At 38.1% G+C, this 20,341-nt stretch overlaps 1 protein-coding gene across 1 annotated transcript in view; it reads left to right on the plus strand.

Annotated features, from left to right (window-relative positions):
- The first annotated feature begins 6,365 nt into the window (after positions 1 to 6,365).
- Positions 6,366 to 20,341, plus strand: part of MARCOL (MARCO like) — a 31,128-nt gene continuing 17,152 nt past the window's right edge. The window contains 4 exon segments of the mRNA XM_035015056.1: positions 6,366 to 6,379; positions 6,693 to 6,817; positions 19,893 to 20,231; positions 20,234 to 20,341. The exon segment at positions 20,234 to 20,341 is cut by the window's right edge and continues 326 nt beyond it. Coding sequence (XP_034870947.1) covers positions 6,366 to 6,379; positions 6,693 to 6,817; positions 19,893 to 20,231; positions 20,234 to 20,341 — 586 coding nt within the window.

Consider the following 20,341-nt stretch of genomic DNA (forward strand, 5'->3'; position numbering starts at 1 on the left):
AATAGATCCAGACTCTGCCTTCCTTTCTTCAGGAATAGCTCAGTTTTAAGATAAACCCTAACGAAGTGAACCACATGCTTGGATAAAAGTCACATAAATCATAAATACCAAATGTAGGAAAAAGAGCTTTGTACTGGGCATTTGTAATCTGGCCTCAGGCTCAGTTGTGTGGCTAGGAGGTTGTGTGTCCTGAGCAATTTTCTTCCCTTCTCTGGGCCTCAGTTTTTCATCCATAAAGTAAGACAGTTGTAATGGACAATCACTAAGGATAATTTTAGCTGTTAAATTCTGGAATTCTTCTGAGCTGTTGTGATTTATCAGTGTGTGTTCTCTCATTGCAGAGGCTGTAAGCCAAGGAGGTTCTCAGGTATGTACTCTCTCATGGGTCCTCTTCAGTCATAAGAGGCTGTCTTTCAACAATAGCAGATCTTGAGCTGAGGGGCCCAGTGGCTGTTCTGTTAAGAACTTCAGAGGTCATTTGGCTAGCCTGGTGAGAAGCCGAGATGGTAGCCTGACACACTGACATAGAGTGTCATCACGGGTGCAGAGGCACCAAAGGACTCGAAAATCACCTCCCATTTTCCTGAAATTAGTCAGATGTCTCATGTCCCTATAAGGAGTTTATAGGCAGTGTTTATAAAAGTATGGGGTGAATATCATTTATTTTCCAAATCAGGATAATTTTAAAAGTGAAAGTAGTGTATATAATAGTTATACCAAAAAGATAATAAAAAAGAAAACTGATAGTATCCCAGGCAACTCAGAACGTACAGTAACTCTGGATCTGTGTACCTTGTTCATAACATCACTACAAATGCTTCATAAAATGCACATTCCTGCTTCTTACACAGACATATTACATTATCAATTGAAGCAGGACATCTAGGGATTTTGAGTCTGAGCAATCTTCATTTTAAGAAGCCCCCTGTCATTTTGGCACACATTAAAATTGGAGAATCACAGCTCTAAATTTCTGTAAACATACTTGAGTATACGGAGTGAGTCTATGCCAGACTCATGAATAGCGAATCCTCTGGCAGTTTGTATTAGCAGTTAGTAATTACAGGATCAACGTTCTTGAGAAGGTCTACAATAAAAATAATAGTAACAATAATAATAGTACCCACATCAAAAAAATACATATATACCTTCAAATACAAAGAGATACGGTAGAGCGGTTTAGCCTATTTTTTGAAATACGAGCTTTGAGAAAGAATATTTAGGCTCATATTCCAGCCCTATTACTCACTAAATGTTTGACTTTAGGTAACTTACTTCAGTATTCTGTGCCTCAGTTTATCAATAAAATTTAGCTAATAATAGCACTTAATTCAGTATTATGTGAGTTAATTTATATACAGCCCATAAGAGTGTTTAGCACATAATAAACGCTAAATACAAATTAGCTATTATTAAATGACAATTTTATGATTACATTTTAATAACTAAGCTACATTTATACTTTTACCTTTCTAATTGAACATTAAATATTTTTCACAAAATGTTTGTAAAGACATATAAGGAGAAACAACTTCAATGCTTTTGAACATTTAATCCACTCAACAAATATCCTGCACACCGATACCAAAGAATATTCTAACATTTAACTTCTGTCACTTGATTCTTTACTTTAAAAGCATAGATACTTTTCACCTGTTCAGAAGGTAATATCTAAATTCTTTAGCTTTGCATTCGAGTCCATTTCCAATCTGTGGGCAGTGTCCCTGTTTCACCTCATTCATTCTTTACCCGCCTGTGACCAGGGCATTGCCCATACCAGGTGGCCCACAGTCCCTAGCCAGCCAGGACCTCTCAGATGTTGTTGCTGTTGTTGTTATTTATCTGAAAGACAATCACCAGCCACTGTCTGCGCCATCATTAAAGTGCTCCCATTCTCTCCGTCCGAAGGACTCTTACAGCCCTGCATATACAGAAATCTCCCACCGGCAAAATCACTTCTATCTATTGTCCCCACCAATGATTCATTGCATTCTCATCAGTATTTCTGTTGGATTTTATTAATGTACTTAATTCAACATTTATTTTATTCACAAATAGTCTTCTCTATTAGGACATGAGCTCTTTAAGGTCAGAAAAATGTTTTCTCTCCTTTGTGAATCCTAGTTTAAAAATGAATGAAAGATTCAGCAAATGATAGCGAATATATAAGAAGATTATCCGATGTGAAATGTATTATCAGTTCTACTTTCCAAAAATTAGCCTACTACAAAAATTTTGAGATGTGCCTTTTTTATCTACATATCTTACCTGAAAACTTAGTTTAAAATATGTTGATGAAGAGGTCTAAATGGACTTTTTTGTACTTATTTTTTGAAGTTTTTTTTACTTTTTCATTTTGAAATAACTTGATTTAAAAAAAAACAGTAAAAATAGTTCGAAGAAATACCATCTTAACATTTCACATAACTTTAGCACAGTCATCAAAATCAGGATCTTAACATTGACATGTAACTGTTAACTAATCTATCATCTTATCCAAATTTCACCAATTGTCCCAGAAATACCATCTTTCTAGTATGGGATCTAATCTAAAATCCCATGTACTTGTTTTATCTCCTCAATCTCCTCAACTCTTTTTAAGCAACAGTTACTTTCTTGAGGAAAAATTTGATTGTAAAATTTTCATTAGACATTTAGTTAGATGATCTTGGAAATCCAACTCACTGGCACAAGGTTGGCACTCAATCGACGTTTATTGAGCACACAGTAAAGAAATTAAATTGATTTCTTTAGGGAATCGTACAAAAGGGAATTAAAAAGGAAGCTAAATAATAAAAAGAGAGAAAATAAATTTTTGAAAACAGAATCATGATAAATAAGAAGGAAAATAAAAGGAGAATTTGATTATTTTTAAAGATTAACTTCTGGTAAAGTAAGTCCCCTCTGTCCCATCAAATGTCAACTCTGTATCAGACGTTGTTTTTGCAACAGAAAATGTTTGGGGAAAAACTAGCCAAATTCAGTCATTGCTTAAACTACATCATACCAAATACTTAGATTCTTTGAAACTATTTTGCCAATTGACAGGACTAAATATTTTATTTAAATCTGCAGTTTTCATGTGGTTTTTTTTTAAGATTTTATTTATTTATTTGACAGAGAGAGGAAACACAAGCAGGGGGGGTGGGAGAAGGAGAAGCAGGCTTCCTGCGGAGCAGGGAGCCTGATGCGAGGCTCAATACCAGAGTCCTGGATCCCAGGGTCCTGGATCATGACCTGAGCCGAAGGCAGACGCTTAATGACTGATCCACCCAGGCACCCCTCTTCATGTGTTTCGATACCACCTAAATATCTTTTATCCCATATGGTGACTGCAGAAAGCATAAAGATAACAAGTCAGATTCTTGTTCCAAGACAATGACGAATTTATGCTATCCAGGTTGATGACAATCTGCTTAACTCTGATATTTCTAATCCTTAGGCTGATATTTCTAATATTCTGTCTTGTTCCCCTCTTTACCACATGGGGAAAATGACATTCTGTGTGGCAGGTAGAGGAATATATTTTCCTGTTGAACTTTTAAGTCTAGAAAAACATGTTGAAGACCATTGCAATGAGATCATGACTTCAGCTTTACAAACGGCATTATTGCTATGATGCTTTTAATACCAACTAATTTGCAAGCAGATATATAAGTATGAATAGGAACTTCTTGGGAGAAGGGACTTAATATTCAAAATTAGGTGCTTGGAAAAATGCTTTCCAACCATCACCATGACAGATAAATAAAGACGAAAAGCAACCTAGAAAAATCACAGTGTATTAAGATATCAAAGCGTTAGTTCTATCTCCATTACCACGTCATGGAAATGTTGGAAGCATTTCTTCCAAGAGTAAGTGAGCCCTCAGAGTCCCCACCTGCAAAATTAGAACATTGGATTTATTACTTTTCAAAGACATATCTTTTTTTTTTTAAGATTTTATTTATTTATTTGAGAGAGAGAATGAGAGAGAGAGAGCATGAGAGGGGGGAGGGTCAGAGGGAGAAGCAGACTCCCTGCTGAGCAGGGAGCCTGATGCAGGACTCGATCCCGGGACTCCAGGATCATGACCTGAGCCAAAGGCAGTCGCTTAACCAACTGAGCCACCCAGGCGCCCCTAAAGACATATCTTTTGATTAAATAAATGCAAAAGCAAAATTTCAGCAGGGGAAGTAATAAATTCAGACTTTTCTCTGGTTGAAGCACTGGTAAAGAAAGAAGGATACAAAGGTGGACACTGAAAGTTTGTTTTCTATTCTTTTTTTTTTTTTTAAGATTTTTTTTATTTATTTATTTGACAGAGAGAGAGATAGCGAGAGCAGGAACACAAGCAGGGGGAGTGGGAGAGGGAGAAGCAGGCTTCCCGCCGAGCAGGGAGCCAGATGTGGGACTCGATCCCAGGACCCTGGGATCATGACCTGAGCCGAAGGCAGACGCTTAACGACTGAGCTACCTAGGCGCCCTGTTTTCTATTCTTAAGAGGAAGATCTGTAAAAAAAAAAAAAAAAAAAAAAGAGGAAGATCTGTAAACACACTTTATCCCAGGCTCTCTATTAAATTCAATAATTATTTATCCTATCCTCCCTACTTTTAACAACGCTTACTGAGCATCTATTACATTCAAGACATACAGGAAATACACATATGAAAAAATGATTCCTGACTTTTTACTGGATACCTGCATCAAAAGCCTTTAAAAAGGCAAATTCAAACACAGAGACTTTACTTCTAGAAATGCAGCCTGAGAAAAGAATTGGGGTTGTATCAAAAGGGCAGTATTATTTGCATAACAAAACAACAAGGAAACAAACTAAATGTTTCTAAATGGGGATTTGCATAATAATCTGTATAACATGGTAATTATTCAAAATGCCTATACAACTATTCAAAATGGTCATATAAAATATATGTTACTTGACACAGATAGGAACTGAAAGTATATTTCAGGTTTAAAAAGCATTTGGTAAAATGCTGTCAATTGAGTGACCATATTTTAAAACTATATCAACATAGAAAATAGCAAATTTGTGGATAATGGATTCTGGGTTTTTAAGTAAATCCCTCTTGTACTGCTCTGTGTTTTTAAAAAATTCTATTATAAACATGCATTGTTTGTATGATTGGCAGGTAGGGAGATAAATAGCTAATGAAGAGATCAATGATAGAACATGATTATATATGTACATATTTTTTATCCCCTTTCTTCAAGAAGTTTGCATCAAGAAAAAAAATTTTTTTTAAAAACAAACATGTTTGCATTATTGAAGGTTGGTATCAAATAATGTTTGCCGGCATTTGGAAACGGGAAAAATCCATTTTTGCCTGAGAGCTATTATGAAAATTTTGAATATCAGATGGTACTTGAGATGTACATTAAAGAATGATATGAAAGGGAAAAGTTGTTCCAGGAGGAAGGGGTAATGTAGTGTTGAGGAAAAGCAAAGTGTTTTCAGAGGTTAGTAATGGACCCATTTGGCTCTATTAGTGGCCTCCTGTATGATCATAATGTGAAATGGCTAAGAATGTAGGCTCTGGAGTTAAACTGTCCTCATTTGACTTTGGTTTTTATGACTTAATAACTATGTGACTTCTAGTGCCTTGCCGGATGACATTTAGTAGGTACTGAGTAGGCATTAGTTGATGGAAAAAAGTACATGAATGCCAGATGCAGTGGTTCTGTGGATTTGGAGGGTGAAGAAAAATATTTTCTTTTTTTAAAATATTTTATTTATTTATTTGACAAAGAGAGAGAGACAGCAAGAGCAGGAACACAAGCAGAGGGAGTGGGAGAGGGAGAAGCAGCCTTCCTGTTGAGCAGGGAGCCCGATGTGGGGCTCGATTCCAGGACTCTGGGATCATGACCTGAGCCAAAGGCAGATGCTTAACAACTGAGCCATCGAGGTGCCCCAATAAATATTTTTTCGGTATTTGACTTTTACCAGGTCCTTTCCTAGGAAATGGATAAAGATGAATCCGATATGGCTTATTATCTCGAGACACTTCTAGCTGTGTTGAGGAGTGACTTATAAAAGACACTTAGACAAATTGACAGATTTCTCCAGAAAATTCCAAGAGATAAAGAATTTATACTTGGATATGCACTTATGATAAAGCAGTCTGGCAATCAGTATTGGGAGCATTAAAAGTTATGACCTTTGAGATAGCAATTCTTCTCATAAGAGCATACCCTAAGAAAGTAATCAGAATACATACAAGTATTTTATATATAAAATGGTGATTTTGACTCAATTAGTGTACAAAAGAAGAAATATACAACAATGGGGTATTAGTAAAATAAATCATTTCAAATTTTTATGATGGAGTATTACACCACAAAAATCCTGCTTTCTAGGATGTGCATAATGGTACAGAAAAGGTAAGTGATAAAGAATGAATGGGACATATATACAATGTGATTCTATTTTTATTATAAAACTGGCAATGCAATGCATAGAGAAGAAATGGAAAGAAAAACAAATGCTCAAAAAGGAAATCTCTGGGTGCTAGGACTACATGTAACTTTTATTACTTTTTATTTTCAACATATATCTTTGGTGGAATAATAAAATATGTGCTTTTTAAAAGAATTTCTAAGCATAAATGTAGTATATCTTTCATTCCTTGAGAGAACTAATGATGTCAGTGGCATTATTCATGAAGTTAAAAAAAGCACTTCATTTAAATTACAGGCTTCTTGCAGCAACTATGAGAAACCAGCTACAGGTGGAAAACCCTGTCCCAAGATCCACAAACCGGTGTGTGGTTCTGACGGGCAAACTTACCGCAATGGCTGTGAATTCTGCAAAGCAGCTATGTAAGCACGTGGAAGCAGCTTCTAGGAATGCACATTTAGTTTGGGCCAGTGGGGTATGGGCTTGGGAAAGTACTGGTTAAGCCTTTACTGTTCTAAGTATTGTACAGATAACTCTTAGTTAGAATAAAACAATGTAATTATCCCCAAAGAGAGAGACCTAGAAAACCGAAGTGCCCTCTCCCAATTCATCCAGTCTGGGCTGAACCCATTTCCACTACATTTCATTCTGAGCACCATCTTTTCTTTCAGGAAAAAAAATGGAAAGCTTGGTTTCAAACACAATGGGAAATGTTGACTCCTTGGACACTGCAAGGCTAGAGGTGCGCTCCGTTTGTCATTTGCATCAGAAGATTTGGTCCCTGTTACTCAATATCTTTTGCGGGGTATTTCCCACCTGTTATCATGCATAAAAGACAACAGTTTCAATGAAGGTACCTTGGCAGACTTTTGACATTGATGTTATTTTTGGATCACAGTGGAGCCACCTGTTTGATTTAGTTAGACCACCTGAATCTGAAATGATACCACTTGAAAACAAACACAGGGCTTAGAGTATTACTACACTTTTCAAACCCAGAATTCACCCATCAGTGCTTTGAATCTCAGTTCTTCAGACTTATGCAGATGAACTCAAGGTTAACAAAACTCGGTCCAAGAAAATATATATTATCTGACCCAAATTAGCATTCTTTAGTATATAGTGTAGTGATGGAAGTATTTTGCCCTAAGAGACATACTGAGTGTGTGTGTTTTAGAGCTTCTCAGCTTGTATGCAGAGATAAGAAACAAGTACCACATGAGACAGACTGTGGGTCCCTTCAGTCATCGAAGCAGCTGAATAGGTTCAGGAACAGCTGAAGCCTGTAGGATAGTTGTCTCGGGCTTTATCGGTTTTATCAGCTTTATCAGTTAACTACCTGTACTACATAAAATACGGAAAGCTTCTATGTGTGGTAAATTGTGAAAAACTTTGGAAGTATAGGTTTATTGGCATGTTGTAGGTGCTTAGAAATCTAAAGATGGACAGACAAGCTTGGCATCTTCAGTGTGTTTACAGACTACTTGGAGAGACAAATGTATCCCAACTTACTAAAATGTAGTTTGATATGCTCCTGTTTTTTAGAAAATCCCAATGAATGAAGTATTCCATTTATTAATTGCTTAAATAATTTTTCAATGCTTATGAGATACCAACTACCACTCCAAGAATGGGGTGAAGATCTCTACTACAAAGCATCATGCTTTAAGATTTAAGTGGGTGCACAAAATATATTTTAAAAATATATTTTCAGGGGGTGCCTGAGTTGGTTGAGCATCCGACTCTTGATTTTGGCTCAGGTCATGATCTCCGGGGGGGAGATCAAGTCCTGTGGCGGACTCTACCCTGGGCGTGGAGCCTGCTTAGGATTCTCTCTCTCCCTCTCCTTCTGACCCTCCCCCAGCCCTCCCTCCACCTCGAGCATGTGCATGTTCTCTTTCTCTCTCTAAAAAAAAAAAGGATAAAAATATTTTTTCAGTTATCAATAAATTTGTAAAGGAAATCAAATTAAGACATAAGATGCAGAAAAGTGGGTACAGTTTAGAGAAAGGAATTATTTGAAACTGGTTACTTTGAACTCAATCCTGAGGGCTTAAGTGTATTCAGTCCCATGTAAATTTGGAGGAAGAGTAGTACAAGGAAAGAGAAGGACAAACATGAAAACACAATCCAAAGAATAAAAATAAAAAAGAAGAATAATAATTTAAGAAATAACACACAATTCAAAAATCAAAACTTGGAAATGGAAATAAGTTTGGGCATGATCAAGGATGAAAGGAATTAGTTCATAAAGAGCCTTGGGAGCCAAGCTAAAGCAATTCATATCCTAAGAATTATAGGAAATTGTTGCAATGCATTAATAGAAAACTTCATTGCCGGGATGGCATTTTTAGCTGATCTATGACAGATAAGATATTTGCTGGGTTGAAAAGAATGGAATATGTAAGTGATGGATCACTAAATTCTACACCTGAAATCAATTTTACCATACATGTTAACTAGCTAGAATTTAAATAAAAACTTGAAAAAAAAAACCTCTTTATCAGCATTAAGGTGAATCATCATGCTATACCTGTACCAGGCAGATTAATGGGGCACTTCATGTATAAAGATAGCTTTAAAACATGAGTTTCTTGTGAAAGAAATATTTTTGAAGTACAAGCAGGAAGGATTTTCCAACAGTCTTTTTTTCAGAGTAATGTTGCATACAAACTAAAGATTGCCTCTTATATTGAATTGCATGATGAAAAATCAGTTTAATGGTTGACAAACATTGACATTCAAATAAAGATGTTGCTGGTATTAAGAAAGAAAGAAAGAAAAGAAAGAAAGAAAGAAAGAAAAGAAAGAAAGAAAGGAAGGAAAGGAAGAAAGAAAGGAAGAAAGGAAGGAAGGAAAGGAGGAAAGGAGGAAAGGAGGAAAGGAGGAAAGAAGGAAAGAAGGAAAGAAGGAAAGAAGGAAAGAAGGAAAGAAAGAAAGAAAGAAAGAAAGAGGCAAGATGGCGGAGGAGTAGGAGACCTGGATTTCGTCTCCTCTCAGGAATTCAGCTGGATAGGGATCAAACCATTCTGAACACCTACAAACCCAACAGGAGATCGAAGAAAAGAAGAGCAACAACACTCTCATCAGAAAAGCGACCACTTTCTGGAAGGTAGGACGTGCGGAGAAGTGAATCGGGGCGATATTCGGGAGGATAGACGGCAGGGGAGGGGCCTCCGTCGGCCGCTTCTGGCAAGTGATAGAGCCGCGGAGCACAAAATCGGGACTTTTAGAAGTCTGCTCCGCTGAGGGACGTCACTCTGGTGGCTGAGCGGGGGGTGGAACCCTCCGGGACAGTGTGGTCTCAGGACCCTTGGGGTCACAGAAAGACCGGGGGTGCCTGAGTGTGGCAGAGCTCCCAGGTAACGGAGCAGGGAAGCCGGCTGCAGAGGCGGAGCCGAGGCGCGGGCTCTCAGCTCGGGGTCGCCATAAACCGGGATCCGCGGCCCAGTGGGGCCCCTGCTCCTCCAGCAGGGACCCAACAAGCGGCAGATCCGGGGAGACTCACCTTCCTCCCCCGGGAGGAGCTGCGCGGGAGTGCACCGCAGGGATCTGCTGGGTTTGGAGACTCCACCCGGGGTCGGGTGCCAGAGATAGAAACGCACGGTCACAGGCCAGGTGAGCACGGAGTGCGGCAGGAGACCGGGGAGACGGGAGTGACTGACGGCTTTTCTCTGGGGGCTCACTGAGGAGCAGGGCCCCGAGTTCTCAGCTCCTCCGGGGCAGAGACTGGGAGGCCACCATTTTCACTCTCTGCCTCCAAAGCTGTACGGAAAGCTCGCAGGGAACAAAAGCCCCGGAGAGCAAACCCGAGCAGATTACTTAGCCGGGAGGGGGCAAGGGCGGGGCAATTCCGCCTCCCACAAAGACGTTTGGAAACCACGGCAACAGGCCCCTCCCCAGAAGACCAGCGAGAACAGCTGGCCAAGACCAAGTTTACCGATCAATGAGACCGGCAGAACTCCCGCGCTAGGGGAATGATGCACATAGAATTCATGGCTTTTTTACCATGATTCTGTAGTCTTTTAAAGTTAATTTTTTTTTAACTGTCTTTTTGTCTTTTTATTTCTTTTTGAATTTTTATTTTTCCCTTTTTCAAACAACATCTTATCAATCCCTTTTTTTAAAAAAAAACATTTTTATTTTTCATTTTTAGAGCCATATTCTATCCCTTCATAGTAGTTACCCGTATTTTTGGCTTATATATATAAGTTGTTCTCTCTTTAAAATTTTGAGATAATTTCTTCTAACAGATTAAAATATACCCTAAATCTCTAGTATATGGTGTTTTCTATTCCCCTGCCTGATCACATCCTCTCCCTTTTTTTTTCTTTTTCTTTTTTCTTTTTTTAAATCCTCTTCTTTCTTTTTTCAAACAACTTCTTATCAATTCCTTTTATAAAATTTTTTATAATTTCCATTTTTACAGTCATTTTCCATCCCTTCATCATATCAACCCTTATTTTTGTACATATATAAGTTTTTCTTTCTTTAAAATTTTGGGAGACACTTTCTTCTAAAAGACCAAAATACACCCCAAATCTAGTGTGTGGCACTGATCTATAAACCATATAGATCATACTTGATCACATTCTGGTTTTTCTTTTGTTGTTGTTGTTTTGTTTGGTTTGTTTTTGTTTTTATCTTTATCTTTTTCTTTTTTTTCTTTTTCTTTTTTCTCTCTTTCCCCTTCCTATCCCACTGCTTCAGGTCTTTTCTGATTTGTTTAGAGTATATTTTCTGGGGACGTGGTTACTCTGCTAGCATTTTCTTCTTTCATTAATCTATTCTTCTCTGCACAAAATGACAAGACGGAAAAAATCACCTCAACAAAAAGAACAAGAGGCAGTACCGACTGCCAGGGACCTACTCAATACGGACATTAGTACGATGTCAGATCTAGAGTTCAGAATCATCACTTTAAAGATACTAGCTGGGCTTGAAAAAAATATGGAAGTTATTAGAGAAACTCTTTCTGGAGAAGTAAAAGAGCTAAAATCCAACCAAGTAGAAATCAAAAAGGCTATTAATGGGTGCAATCAAAAATGGGGGCGCTAACTGCTAGAATAAATGAGGCAGAAGAGAGAATCAGTAATATAGAAGATGAAATGATGGAAAATAAAGAAGCTGAGAAAAAGAGAGATAAACAACTACTGGATCATGAGGGCAAAATTCGAGAGATAAGCGATACCATAAGACGAAACAACATTAGAATAATTGGGATCCCAGAAGAAGAAGAAAGAGAGAGAGGGCCAGAAGGTATAATGGAGCAAATTATAGCAGAGAACTTCCCTAATTTGGGGAAAGAAACAGGCATGAAAATCCAGGAAGCACAGAGAACCCCTCTCAAAATCAATAAAAATAGGTCAACTCCCCGACATCTAATAGTAAAACTTACGAGTCTCATAGACAAAGAGAAAATCCTGAAAGCAGCTCGGGAGAAGAGATATGTAACCTACAATGGTAGAAACATTAGATTGGCAACAGACCTATCCACAGAGACCTGGCAGGCCAGAAAGGACTGGCAGGATATATTCAGAGCACTAAATGAGAAAAATATGCAGCCAAGAATACTCTATCCAGCTAGGCTGTCATTGAAAATAGAAGGAGAGATAAAAAGCTTCCAGGACAAACAAAAACTAAAGGAATTTGCAAACACAAAACCAGCCCTACAGGAAATCTTGAAAGGGGTCCTCTAAGCAAAGAGAGACCCTAAAAGCAACATAGACCAGAAAGGAACACAGACAATATACGGTAACAGTCACCTTACAGGCAATACAATGGCACTAAATTCCTATCTTTCAATAGTTACCTTGAATGTAAATGGGCTAAATGCCCCAATCAAAAGACACAGGCTAACAGACTGGATTAAAAAACAAGATCCATCGATATGCTGTCTGCAAGAGACTCATTTTAGACCCAAAGACACCCCCAGATTGAAAGTGAGGGGGTGGAAAACCATTTACCATGCTAATGGACACCAAAAGAAAGCTGGGGTGGCAATCCTTATATCAGACAAATTAGATTTTAAACCAAAGACTGTAATAAGAGATGAGGAAGGACACTATATCATACTTAAAGGATCTATCCAACAAGAAGATCTAACAATTGTAAATATCTATGCCCCTAACATGGGAGCAGCCAATTATATAAGGCAATTAATAACAAAAGCAAAGAAACACATCGACAACAATACAATAATAGTGGGGGACTTTAACATCCCCCTCACTGAAATGGACAGATCATCTAAGCAAAAGATCAACAAGGAAATAAAGACTTTAAATGACACACTGGACCAAATGGACTTCAGAGACATATTCAGAACATTCCACCCCAAAGCAACGGAATACACATTCTTCTCTAGTGCCCATGGAACATTCTCCAGAATAGATCACATCCTAGGTCATAAATCAGGTCTCAACCGGTACCAAAAGATTGGGATCATTCCCTGCCTATTTTCAGACCACAATGCTTTGAAACTAGAACTCAATCCCAAGAGGAAAGTCGGAAAGAACTCAAATACATGGAGGCTAAAGAGCATCCTACTGAAGAATGAATGGGTCAACCAGGAAATTAAAGAAGAATTAAAAAAATACATGGAAACCAATGAAAATGAAAACACAACTATTCAAAATCTTTGGGATGCAGCAAAGGCAGTCCTAAGAGGAAAGTATATAGCAATACAAGCCTTTCTCAAGAAACAAGAAAGGTCTCAAGTACACAACCTAACCCTACACCTAAAGGAGCTGGAGAAAGAACAGCAAATAAAGCCTAAACCCAGCAGGAGAAGAGAAATAATAAAGATCAGAGCAGAAATCAATGAAATAGAAACTAAAAGAACAGTAGAACAGATCAACGAAACTAGGAGCTGGTTCTTTGAAAGAATTAACAAGATTGATAAACCCCTGGCCAGACTTATCAAAAAGAGAAGAGAAATGACCCAAATCAACAAAATCATGAATGAAAGAGGAGAGATCACAACCAACACCAAAGAAATACAAACAATTATAAGAACATATTATGAGCAACTCTATGCCAGCAAATTAGATAACCTGGAAGAGATGGATGCATTCCTAGAGATGTATCAACTACCAAAACTGAACCAGGATGAAATAGAAAACCTGAACAGACCTATAACCACTAAGGAAATTGAAGCAGTCATCAAAAATCTCCCAAAAAACAAAAGCCCAGGGCCAGATGGCTTCCCAGGGGAATTCTACCAAACATTTCAAGAAGAATTAATACCTATTCTTCTGAAACTGTTCCAAAAAATAGAAACGGAAGGAAAACTTCCAAACTCATTTTATGAGGCCAGCATTACCTTGATCCCAAAACCAGACAAAGACCCCATCAAAAAGGAGAATTACAGACCAATATCCCTGATGAACATGGATGCAAAAATTCTCACCAAAATACTAGCCAATAGGATCCAACAGTACATTAAAAGGATTATTCACCATGACCAAGTGGGATTTATCCCTGGGCTGCAAGGTTGGTTCAACATCCGCAAATCAATCAATGTGATACAGTACATTAACAAAAGAAAGAACAAGAATCATATGATCCTCTCAATAGATGCGGAAAAAGCTTTTGACAAAGTACAGCATCCTTTCTCTTCTCAAAAAAACTCTTCAGAGTATAGGGATAGAGGGTACATACCTCAATATCATAAAAGCCATCTATGAGAAACCTACAGCAAATATTATTCTCAATGGGGAAAAACTGAGAGCTTTCCCCCTAAGGTCAGGAACGCGGCAGGGATGTCCACTATCACCACTGCTATTCAACATAGTATTGGAAGTCCTAGCCACAGCAATCAGACAAGAAAAAGAAATCAAAGGCATCCAAATTGGCAAAGAAGAAGTCAAACTCTCACTCTTTGCAGATGATATGATACTTTATGTGGAAAACCCAAAGACTCCACCCCAAAACTGCTAGAACTCATACAGGAATTCAGTCAAGTGGCAGGATATAAAATCAATGCACAGAAGTCAGTGGCATTCCTATACACCAACAACAAGACAGAAGAAAGAGTAATTAAGGAGTCGATCCCATTTACAATTGCACCCAAAACCATAAGATACCTAGGAATAAATCTAACCAAAGAGACAAAGGATCTGTACTCAGAAAACTATAAAATACTCATGAAAGAAATTGAGGAAGACACAAAGAAATGGAAAAACGTTCCATGCTCATGGATTGGAAGAACAAATATTGTGAAGATGTCAATGCTACCTAGAGCAATCTACACATTCAATGCAATCCCCATCAAAATACCATCCACTTTTTTCAAAGAAATGGAACAAATAATCCTAAAATTTGTATGGAACCAGAAAAGACCCCGCATAGCCAGAGGAATATTGAAAAAGAAAAGCAAAGCTGGTGGCATTACAATTCCGGACTTCAAGCTCTATTACAAAGCTGTCATCATCAAGACAGCATGGTACTGGCACAAAAACAGACACATAGATCAATGGAACAGAATAGAGAGCCCAGAAATGGACCCTCAACTCTATGGTCAACTAATCTTCGACAAAGCAGGAAAGAATGTCCAATGGAACAAAGACAGTCTCTTCAACAAATGGTGTTGGGAAAATTGGATAGCCACATGCAGAAGAATGAAACTGGACCATTTCCTTACACCACACACAAAAATAGACTCCAAATGGTTGAAAGACCTCAATGTGAGACAGGAGTCCATCAAAATCCTAAAGGAGAACACAGGCAGCAACCTCTTTGACTTCAGCCGCAGCAACTTCTTCCTAGAAACATCGCCAAAGGCAAGGGAAGCAAGAGCAAAAATGAACTATTGGGACTTCATCAAGATAAAAAGCTTTTGCAAAGCAAAGGAAACAGTTAACAAAACCAAAAGACAACCGACAGAATGGGAGAAGATATTTGCAAATGACATATCAGATAAAGGGCTAGTATCCAAAATCTATAAAGAACTCATCAAACTCAACACCCAAAGAACAAAGAATCCAATCAAGAAATGGGCAGAAGACATGAACAGACATTTTTCCAAAGAAGACATCCAAATGGCCAACAGACACATGAAAAAGTGTTCAATATCGCTCGGCATCAGGGAAATCCAAATCAAAACCTCAATGAGATACCACCTCACACCAGTCAGAACGGCTAAAATTAACAAGTCAGGAAACGACAGATGTTGGCGGGGATGCGGAGAAAGGGGAACCCTCCTACACTGTTGGTGGGAATGCAAACTGGTGCAGCCACTCTGGAAAACTGTATGGAGGTTCCTCAAAAAGTTGAAAATAGAGCTACCATATGATCCAGCAATTGCACTACTGGGTATTTACCCCAAAGATACAAAAGTAGGGATCCGAAGGGGTACGTGCACCCCGATGTTTATAGCAGCAATGTCCACAATAGCCAAACTGTGGAAAGAGCCAAGATGTCCATCGACAGATGAATGGATAAAGAAGAGGTGGTATATATATACAATGGAATATTATGCAGCCATCAAAAGGAATGAGATCTTGCCATTTGCAACGACGTGGATGGAACTGGAGGGTATTATGTTGAGTGAAATAAGTCAAAAAGAGAAAGACATGTATCATATGATCTCACTGATATGAGGAATTCTTAATCGCAGGAAACAAACAGCGTTGTTGGAGTGGGGGGTGGTGTGGGAGGGATGGGGGGACTGGGTGATAGACACTGGGGAGGGTATGTGCTCTGGTAAGCGCTGTGAATTGTGCAAGACTGTTGAATCTCAGATCTGTACCTCTGAAACAAATAATGCAATATATGTTAAGAAAAAAAAAAAAAGAAGAAGAAGGTAGCGGGAGGGGAAGAATGAAGCAGGGGAAATCGGAGGGGTAGACGAACCATGAGAGACGATGGACTCTGAAAAACAAACAGGGTTTTAGAGGTGAGGGGGGTGGGAGGATGGGTTAGCCTGGTGGTGGGTATTGAGGAGGGCACATTCTGCATGGAGCACTGGGTGTTGTGCACAAACAATGAATCATGGAACACTTCATCTAAAACTAATGTTGTAATGTATGGGGATTAACATAAGAATAAAAAAAATAAAAATAAAAATAAAGTAAGGGAAATGTACAATTCACCTTGTAACCTTTGATAACACCTTATATAGTTTTCCCAGACTGGTTTATCATGTAACAATAAAGAAAACTTTTCTAGGCAAAAAAAAGGAAAGAAAGAAAGAAAGAAAAAGAAGGAAGGAAGGAAGAAAAAGAAAGAAAGAGAAAGAAAAAAGAAAGGAAGGAAAGGGGGGAAAGCAGAAGAAAAAATTCAGAAACATTGTGAAAAATGACATCTTTGAGAAGGTTGTTTCCAAAGTCTCAAATTGAGTATGTGGAAAAACCAAGATCAGCACTCAGAGAATACCAGGATCACATACTTTTCAGCATACTGTTGCTAAAGCAGAGGTCTCCAACAAATGGCAAACAAGCTGGATATGGCTTCAGGATTTTCTTAGCCCACACACAGTCACTTCTTTTCATAGATGTCAACATTTGAAAACCGAAGAAGTGCACATAAAAAAAATGGATTTCTAGAAACTCTGGGAAAGTAAGAGGATCTACTGATGAGGTACCCATGTCCCTTAGTAACAACAATGGTTAACTTCTGACTCCTTTGGATGAGTCATTCCCACAGGGTCCCAGGACTCGTTCTCATTAGCTCCTGGCTCCTGATGGCATATGAGCTCTGTATCTCACTTTAAGGCACAACAGTTTCGAGCACCTCATCGAGTACTCTTGGTTTTGGAAAATTCACAACCTAAAGAAGCAGCCCATTCTATCAATACAGAACAATTTCTTTTGTTTTGTTTTGTTTTTTTAAGATTTTGTTATTATTTGAGAGAGAGGGAGGGGGAGCGCGAGGAGGAGCAGAGAGAGAGGGATCAGGAATGCCTGTTACAATATAAAGCAATGCCAAGACTGTATTTAGTTTGTAAAATCAGAAGAGAAAATACAAAACAAAAACTGAGGATAATTCTTTTGCAAAAGTTTAACTTAAAAAAACCCATGTTTAAACCACATTCTGATATTTTAGTTCTCTTTTTTACTCAAAAATTCCACCCCCGGTTTTTATTTTACAAATTTAGCCATGTGAGCAATGATATATTAATCACATTTTCCTTATATCATTGTTTGTACTAGTAGAAGAGGGGAAATGCAATAGCTATCCATTGCTAGAAGGCCATTTAAATAAATTATGGTAAATTTAACAAATGAAATAGTGTGCAGTCCTTAGGGAAAATAATAAAGGTGCTCTATATGTATCAATATAGAGAAACCTCACTGTACAGCCAAGGGAGACAATAAGGAGTAGAGCAGTGTATGATGTGCTATTAGTTGTGTGGAAAAATATACCCCTTATATTTGTAAATACATAAAACATCTCTGGAATAATACAGAAAAACCTAGTAAATGTAATTGTGTCCAAGGGGGGTTGGGACAGGAAAGGAAGGGAAAGTTATTTTAAACTATTTATCCTTGTGCATCTTTGAAATTAAATGTAATTTGCTGTATGACCTATTAAAAAAAACATAATTAACAAAGAAAATAGATCAGCTGATCTAGTTTTTACCATTTCATCCACATCTTTATTCTAATTGATTTCTTCTCAAAGTTACTGCTTGTTAAGGAACACTGTTTGGTTCTTACAACTCATGCATTTACTCATCTCTCTGCTGAAAATAATTATTTTCTTATCCATTTTTCTAGCTATAGCCTATCCTTCTTATGTGTCACCTCCTCCAGGAAGGAGAGACAATGCCCTACTATCTGATACCTTGACTCTGGGTCTATTGTCTAATTGACTTTTCACATTATAGCAGCGTTCATCCGACTACAAATGCCTATTTGCTTGTTTGCGCCCACTATTAGACTTTCCAGCTTCTTGGTGGCAGAATAACAATGTCTTATTCATGGCTGTGTGTCTAGATCTTACTATAGTTCTAGCATAGTAATGGTCTCTTCAAGTATACTTTTTGACAAATTGAAAGAATGGCTAGATCATACCCACAGACCCCACCCACACTTCACCACAGTTAGTAAGCCAGGTTACCAAGTGCCAAGCTCCTAAGCCTGGGTAAGACCTTAACCACCACCAATGTAATATACCATAGCATGCTCAATGGATAATAATTAACAAGGCATTTGATTTTAGTTAAATTTACCTGAATGCACAAGTGTGTACACTTGTGAAAATATGAAGCGGGCCAATTGCAAACGCAAGTGAAACTCCAGGCAAAGACTGGAACCATCCACACTGAAATGATTTCAAGTTATATAAATTGAAAAAATTACCAAGGATGCCTGTGAAGAAAAACAATGCAAGCCTGAAGACAACTTTTGAGGAAACCCCAAATTGAGAAAGTGAAGGGAAAAGGAGAGCCATTAAACAGAAAAGGTGATGATGACTCACAGACCTGTACCCCTGAAACAAATAATACATCATGTGTTAATAAAAAAAATTAAAAATAAATAAATAAATAAACAAAAAAAGTGAGGAAGCCAAAGAGAAACACTTGTACCAAACCAAAGACAAGAAACATAAGACCCAGTAGAACTCCATTGCACTCAACAACTAGAAAGCCATTCTATTCGCTTATGGATTATTGTCTAAACCCTGCTTATTTTGGAATAGAATTTGAATAAATCTTATATATATGTATATGTGTATATGTATATAAGATATATATATGTATATAGTAATGGATAAACTTCCAAAACCAATTTGAGAAACAGAGTAGATGGGTTATGAAACTTAGGTTTTAAGAAATAGTCGCAAAAAATAAAAAAGAAATAGTCACTTAATATCTACCACCTCCTCCAGTAGTTTGAGCACAAAAGAAAGAAACAAAAGACTACCAGAGAGTAGGACTGATTGATTGATGCTACGGCCCTTATGGGAAATGGTGGACATAAAGCTGATGTTCTGAAGAAGAAGGAAAATCACTGCCTTAGGAACAGGGGCAAGGAGGGAAGAAAACACCTACAGAAAGTATATATGGGGATGGAGAAGAGAATATGGAAGGAGGGCTCATGCCTGCCTGTCGGGTTTTATGTCTGGAAAATTGATGATAGCATCTTCTGTAGCGTGAGGTTGGGAATCCGGGAAATGGTTCTGTGATGTAGAGGAAGTTTATAATAGTCATAACTCAGAGACTGTTTGATTAATCAGGAAATCCTTAAAAGGAATTTGTAGTATGAAGCGCAAATAGTTCAGCTCAAGTAATTCAGACTCTGATTTAGAAATGGGACAGGCTGATTTGACCCCGTGATTTTTAGAAACCATGTAATACAGTTAAGAAAAAATGGAGGAACCAAAACATTAAGGTTATGAGAAGTTATGCAAAGCTTCTGTCTTGAGGTTTGGTAAAAGAAAAACAAATCAAAGAGGTGTAAAATACATACTACATCTGGGGATGAATGCTGTTGATTTTAAATTCTTGAAGTTAAATAACTTTATTTTATTTTTGTGCTTATGGTATCATTCCAGTGTCTTCAACCCAGATTTTGAAAACAAGTGTTTTTAAACCACAAGAGGGTCCAGAACCTGCATTTATTCTAGAGAGAAGAAATGAAGCTAACCATCAAGGAGAACAACAGGAATCTAATCAGCAAGGAGGTAGCAATACACAAGGAAAACAAGCAACATTTAGCCTGCAAGGACAACCAGGGTATTCTAACCAGCCAGGGAAACCAGGGAATTTTAATCAGCAAGGAAGGCCAGGAGTTCTCAATCAGTCTGGGAGTCTGCAAGGGAATTCAGGAGACTCTAATCCAAAAGGGAATGCTGAAGCTTCTAATGAACAAGGAAAACTGGGATCTTCTAGCAGCAAGGGAAACCGGGATCATCTGGCCAGCAAGGGCATCCAGGGTCATCCAGCCAGCAAGGGCATCCAGGGTCATCCAGCCAGCAAGGGCGTCCAGGGTCATCCAGCCAGC

This window comes from Mirounga leonina, unplaced genomic scaffold (genome assembly GCF_011800145.1).
Source record: "Mirounga leonina isolate KUSES-001 unplaced genomic scaffold, KU_Mleo_1.0 Mir_168, whole genome shotgun sequence".
In the NCBI taxonomy this organism is placed as follows: Eukaryota; Metazoa; Chordata; class Mammalia; order Carnivora; family Phocidae; genus Mirounga; species Mirounga leonina.